At 47.4% G+C, this 6,601-nt stretch overlaps 1 protein-coding gene and 1 pseudogene across 2 annotated transcripts; both read left to right on the plus strand.

The window, feature by feature from the left end:
- The first annotated feature begins 227 nt into the window (after positions 1–227).
- Positions 228–3,953, plus strand: LOC119275703. Of its 2 annotated transcripts, none has more exons than XM_037556604.1 (7): positions 228–597; positions 1,136–1,276; positions 1,392–1,757; positions 1,995–2,237; positions 3,024–3,116; positions 3,226–3,426; positions 3,520–3,953. In XM_037556604.1, exons 1-7 carry the CDS (start codon positions 262–264, stop codon positions 3,730–3,732), a joined length of 1,593 nt encoding a protein of 530 aa, XP_037412501.1. In that variant the 5' UTR covers positions 228–261; the 3' UTR covers positions 3,733–3,953. The 2 variants fall into 2 exon arrangements, with proteins under 2 accessions (XP_037412501.1, XP_037412507.1); XM_037556610.1 differs by having other exon boundaries at positions 1,995–2,069.
- An 834-nt stretch (positions 3,954–4,787) lies between these two features.
- On the plus strand, positions 4,788–6,270 carry LOC119353343 (annotated as a pseudogene).
- The last annotated feature ends 331 nt before the right edge of the window (positions 6,271–6,601 follow it).

Here is a 6,601-nt window from a genome sequence, read left to right on the forward strand (position 1 = left end):
CCACATAAGTAAAAATGATGATGTGGCAAGTAGTTAATGAGGAGTGAGGCAAATAGAGTAACATAATATGTTACCATCACATAGCGGTTTCCAATGCATAATGAGTCTACAAAGTAATAAATGAAGGCAACTATGTTACCACATCTATGACACTAACCATTATGAAGGTAGTAACATAGACTAGTAATACTAGTCTAAGTTACTCCCCGCTACGACCAGCCTAAGTGGGTGCCCCGGCGCGGCCACCGCGGCACCCGGGCGATGGCGGCGCCGGCGCCCAAACCGCAGCGGCAGCGACGTCTCGCCGTGCCTATCCTGCTCGCCGTCCTCCACCTTCTCCTGGCCCCGCCGCGGTGCCATGCCGCGGCAAGCGACCTTCTGCCGCGCCGGCTAGCGTGGTCGCTCATGGGCGACACCATACACAGCGCCGTCGACCTCCTCCCGACCTTCGTCGCCTTCGCGGCGCCCGGCGGCCCCGCGGCCGCCTGGCGCGGCGCGTGCTTCGCGGAGAACGAGGCGGTCCTCAGCCTCACGCCCGGCCCCCGTGGAAGCAACGGCACGGCCGCGGGCCTTGGCGGCGCCGTCCTACGCCTCAAGGTCCCCTTACATTGCCCTCCAAATTGCCTTTTGGATTTTTTTTTGCGGGTTCAAATTGCCTTTTGATTGACTTTCAACTTTGATGTTGTAATTTTGATTTCACCGTGCATGCATCTCAGCTTTAATTTCCCATAGGATTCCCAGTATTTGGTTCTCATTAGTAAAAATAGCTAGGAAATTGTCTTCATGTGAATGTGATCCAAACGAGACATACGACAAGGGCTAAAAATAGAAAAGGAAGTTGATTCCCACGAAAACTAAAAGTAATGATTCTGTAAGAAGACAGAAAAACTCGCATGTTAGGGAATGCTAATAGGATGCCCACGAGTTATATCATTCGTTAGTGACAAGTTGCAATCATTTCAATCAATAACAACGCCAAATTGCGAGCAAGCACCTTCATGCGAATCTGTCAATGTAATGGACAATTAGAGGCATGCATGGTTCCTACTGTATGTTTTTGTTTTCGTTTACTGAACATAGTCCCTTATATATGACGAGTTTTGCCTGACGAAATATTTCTTGTGGGTCTATATAGACTGCTTCGGCTCAGAGCTGGACATGCATGGACCTGTATGTATTTGCCACACCGTACAGGATAGGATGGGATTACTACACCAGAGCACATCAACACACCTTCGAGATCAAATCGTGGGAAGAAGCAGGAGAAATGGAATATGTACGTCCCGTCCCTCTACGTAGGTTGTTTTCAAATTTCTCCTTATTTACATGGCCACTTAGTTTCGCCTTACTAAATTCTAACAATCGGCATCTCTGGATCGATCTCTGATTAGGTGAAGCTGCATGGGGTTGCCATTTTCCTCATGCCATCCGGAATGCTCGGGACATTGTTATCTCTGATCGATGTGATTCCTCTGTTTTCCAACACCATTTGGGGACAGGACGCCAACTTGGCATTTCTTAAGAAGCACATGGGGGCTTCATTTGAGAAGCGTTCTCAGCCTTGGGCCTCCAACATACGGAAAGAGGATGTGCACTCTGGTGATTTCTTGGCTCTCTCCAAGATTCGAGGGCGATGGGGTGGGTTTCAGACCTTGGAGAAATGGGTGACTGGTGCGTTTGCTGGGCATACCGCAGTTTGCCTGAAAGATGAGAACGGCACTCTCTGGGTTGCAGAATCAGGTTACGAAAATAAGAAGGTACTACATGGCGAGAATGTTAAGTTGGTCATATCTTGCAGTGCATATTTGGTCATGTCGTATCATTTTTCTTATCTTTTAAATTTAATCTTGTAATCACATCTAGTGACTAGTTTTTCGTTTCGGTATATTTGCTATTTGTCATGTGGTTGCAGTAAAGTGCCCATTATATATGATTTTGTGTAATGCTAGGCCTCACAAGTTGTTTCTGTTGGGTTTTATATGTTACAATGATAGGGTGAAGAAGTTATTGCTATAGTTCCATGGGATGAATGGTGGGGAGTGGCACTCAAAGATGACTCGAATCCACAGGTAGCATTGCTTCCCTTGCACCCTGACGTGAGGGCCAGATTCAATGAAAGTGCTGCATGGGAATTCGCCCGAAGCATGTACGGAAAACCGTATGGCTATCATAATATGATATTTAGTTGGATTGATACAATGTCGGAAAATTATCCTCCACCTCTAGATGCTAACCTGGTATATCTCCATTGCCCTCTAGTCCTTCCGCATAATTGTTTCAATTTTTTAAGTTTCTTATTAAGTTGAAAATTCTTGCTGCTTCTTGGAGCTTCATGCTGTCTTTTCTTCATTCATGTGGGTATTTTTTCACTGACATTTTCTTGAGGGACTTCACGATGTATAAGAGTAATTCTAAAAAGCTACTCCTTCCATTCACTATTATAAGATGTTCTAGCTTTTTTCTGAATCGGATGTATATAGACGTGTTTTAGTGTGTTTGTTCACTTATTTCAGTCCGTATGTGGTCCATATTGAAATATCCAAAACATCTTATAATAGTGAACGGATGGAGTAGGTATATTGAGTCTTGGAAGTGCTATGTGCATTATGTGTTGGTTCCAGTTTTATTATGCATAACAGTAATGCATAGAGGTAGACAACAAAATTTCTAATCTTCTATGTAACTTTGTGGCGCTGAACATCTGACAGTGAAACAGTGAGGTGTTGTAAACAGCCGATGCTGTAAGCTATGGCTGTACAATTATCTGTATTTGGTTTTATATATTTGTTATAGTTTCCCTATTATACTTGCTGATAATAGTTCTTTTAGAACGCTTGATTCGTCTTCTGTCATGTTGGTTTCGTCTGTTCATACTCGTGGTTGTCTTTATTTTGTACTCTGCCTAATAAAACTAATAATAAAGATGGTTGTGTCTGTGTGCATCGCAATGGTGCAGAGGCAGGGGGTTTTAACCTCTTTTTCGGAAAAAAAAAGAAAAAAAATCTTATATATTCTGTTTTCAGGTAATGGCGGCTATGTCGATGTGGACCAGATTACAACCACGCTATGCTTCAAACATGTGGAACGAGGCTCTTAACAAGCGACTTGGGACTGAGGTTGTTATAATCAACTACCCTGCAATACATTTCACTTCATATTGGAACAGAGGACTGAGAAATTGACAGCAAGTATATGACGATGATGTGCTTCATCCCGTCCGTGTAGCAACTTGACCTGCATGGCATCATCAGCGAGACGGAGCGGCGGGGCATGTCTTTCAACCAGCTGCTGACCATACCGGAGCAGGACGAGTGGGAGTACAGCGACGGCAAGTCGACGACCTGCGTCGCCTTCATCCTCGCCATGTACAAGGCGGCCGGGGTGTTCGCTCCCTTCACAGAGTCCATCCAGGTCACGGAGTTCACCGTGAGTGCCGGCCGCTTCAGTCAAGCTGCATGCCCTTTTTATCTGCTCCTGACCTCGGCTGATCAAGTGCTTTGCTTCTTCTTCTTCCCCTAGATCCGGGACGCGTACACGCTGAGGATCTTCGAGGACAACCGGACGAGGCTGCCGGGGTGGTGCAACGGCGACGCGGACGGGCTGCCCTTCTGCCAGATCCTCGGGGAGTACAAGATGGAGCTCCCGGAGTACAACACCATCCAGCCGTACGCCAACATGAACGAGAACTGCCCCTCCTCGCCGCCCACCTACAGCAGGCCGCTGCGATGTTGATCATCGATCATTTCTCCATCCCAAAGAAAGATGCTCGTCCGTGCCCTCATGTGTACCCATGTGCAAGCAATTAGGACGTAAATAGACCACGTACGCTTTTACTCCACATCGTACGCTCTCATCCAGCATCATGTAAAGAAGTAGTACTGTAATATGTTACACACCTGCCCTAATTGTGATGGTTTTCTTTATAATCTTTAACACGGATGGTAGTTACATGATGATCTAACCCAAAATGTGACGTTTTGTTTGTAATTTTCTCCGCCCGGACTTTGGGCGCGGCTGGTAGCCAGAGGCACGCAAAGCAGCCACCTCCATTCGTCTCCTTCCCCGTAAATTTCGACTCTCCTGCGTGTCTAGGTGCGTCATCGGCATCATCTTTGCACCGAGGATTATTATACGAGGGACGAGAGAAAGTGCGCTTAGCAGCCGTCCGGGGCCCAGGCGCAGAAAGGAGCTTTCACCTAGCTTAATTAACTTGTCTAAAAAAACTAGCTTAATTAACACCCGGCCGGGTCCCTCCATGCACCATCGCATCGTATTCTTATCTTAATATATGTACCTCGTATGATCGCATCCGCTCTATAAAATGAGTACCTCCACAGCACTCACTCACTCACTCGGAGCCAACCTACCAAACACACATCACTCACTCGGCCACAGGAACCAACATCCATCGATCCATGGAGTCCACGCCGGCGCCTCCTCTCCTGACGCCGCACAAGATGGGCCAGTTCGACCTCTCGCACAGGCATTGCAACCAGCCAGCACAGTTTCCCTTCATGCCATCGTAGCTCAAGTTCTTTTTTCTTGTTATTCTTTTCTTTTTGCGGGTCTTTTTCTTGTTATTCTGATGATAGATCGATCATGCACATGCGTCTGGATTTTTTTCCTGGGAATTTCATTGAGCTTCGACGAGGATTACCAAATTGTCTGTGCCTGAAAATTTCAGGCAAAAATCCCTAAATTGATTTTTTTTAACTTTTGACCAAATCTGCCTGAAATAATATTGATATATCAGCAAACAAGAAAAATTCGTCAATCTTGATGCGGACATGGTTTGGTGCACCCGGCCAAAAGTCGTGCAGCCTTGTTCATCCATACTGCGTTTGTGCAGGGTTGTGCTGGCGCCACTGACGAGGCAGCGGTCCTACGGCAACGTGCCGCAGCCGCACGCGGGGGTGTACTATGCGCAACGGGCGACCAAGGGTGGGCTGCTCATCGCGGAGGCGACGGGTGTGTCAGACACGGCAAGGGGTACAAGGACGCCCCTGGCGTGTGGACGGAGGAGCAGATCGACGCGTGGAAACCCGTGGTCGATGCCGTGCATGCCAAGGGTGCGCTCTTCTTCTGCCAGATATGGCACGCCGGACGCGTCTCAAACTACAGTAATGGCTCTCCTACGTTCTCCTGATTTTTCAAGTATGTTTGGTTGTAGTAGTACGTTTGATTTTTTGTGTTGATTGTTCGAAAATATAGAGTTACAGCCGAATGGGCAGGCGCCGATATCGAGCACCGACAAGCAAGTGAGTCCTCAGATGAGCGCTGACGGTCGTCTCGAGGAGTTCTCACCTCCGAGGAGGCTTACAAAGGACGAGATACCCAATGTCGTCGATGACTTCAGAAAAGCCGCAAGGAACGCCATCACAGCTGGTACGTGTTACTCACCGATACTACTTCACTTTGTGGGCCATTCATGTACTACTACTTACTAGAGTTCGATCATACTCTGTCCAAGCAACCTTTGGTTGATCTATGTGCATGCATGTAGGGTTTGACGGCGTTGAGATCCACGGCGCCTACAGCTACATCATCGATCAGTTTCTCAAGGACAACGCCAACGACCGCACCGACGAGTACGGTGGCAGCCGCGAGAACCGATGTCGCTTTGCGCTAGAGGTGGTGGACGCAGTCGTCGGGGAGGTGGGCGGCCACCGCGTGGGCATCCGTTTGTCTCCCTTCACCGACTACATGGACTGCCATGACTCGGACCCTCAGGCTCTCGCCCTCCACCTCGTCAACAAGCTCAATGACTATGGCATCCTCTATTGCCACATGATTGAGCCAAGGATGGCGCACGTCGATGGCCGACGCCAAGTCCCGCACCGCCTTCTGCCCTTTAGGGAGGCCTTCAATGGCACCTTCATCGCCAACGGAGGGTATGACCGGGAGGAGGGGAACAAGGTGGTCGGTGAGGGATACACTGACCTCGTCGCTTATGGGCGGCCGTTCCTAGCAAACCCAGACCTACCAAGGAGGTTCGAGCTCAATGCGCCGCTCAATGACTATGATAGGATGACATTCTATACCTCTGACCCTGTCATGGGCTACACCGATTATCCATTCCTCGACTAATAACTCAGCTTCCTGCAAAGCTCGAACGATCGAAGAAACAAAAAGGAAGATCGATATCGATTATCTACTGTAGTTTTTCCAAAATTTGGTTGTGCCAAAATAAAAATAAAATGACACATCTAAGATGCTCAATTACCATCTTATTTCAATAAAAGAGTGACAAGAGAATTAAGACTTTATTTACATGCGCGTAATTCATTTCGCCGAGAAGGGGGCTCATAGAAGTGACACATGATGCATGAGTTGAAACTTGTTTACACACCGGAGAGACAAGGTCTCCAGCCTCGCTAAGCTAACGTCCTTGTGGAGTTGGAGAGATTTTTAAAAGTAAGACCAATCATTGTTTTCTCAAGAGTGACGACAGTCATTTGTATTGTTTCATGACGAAACTACTTACCTAACTGCTAAATGTGACGTGAGCATCTAACTGGAACTGTGTTCTGCTATAGTGACAGTTGATTACTTCTATAGTGCCAATATTAGGTAGCACCCACTTTTTATTTAAAAATGAGCT

Source organism: Triticum dicoccoides, chromosome 1A, assembly GCF_002162155.2.
Source record: "Triticum dicoccoides isolate Atlit2015 ecotype Zavitan chromosome 1A, WEW_v2.0, whole genome shotgun sequence".
Lineage (NCBI taxonomy): Eukaryota > Viridiplantae > Streptophyta > Magnoliopsida > Poales > Poaceae > Triticum > Triticum dicoccoides.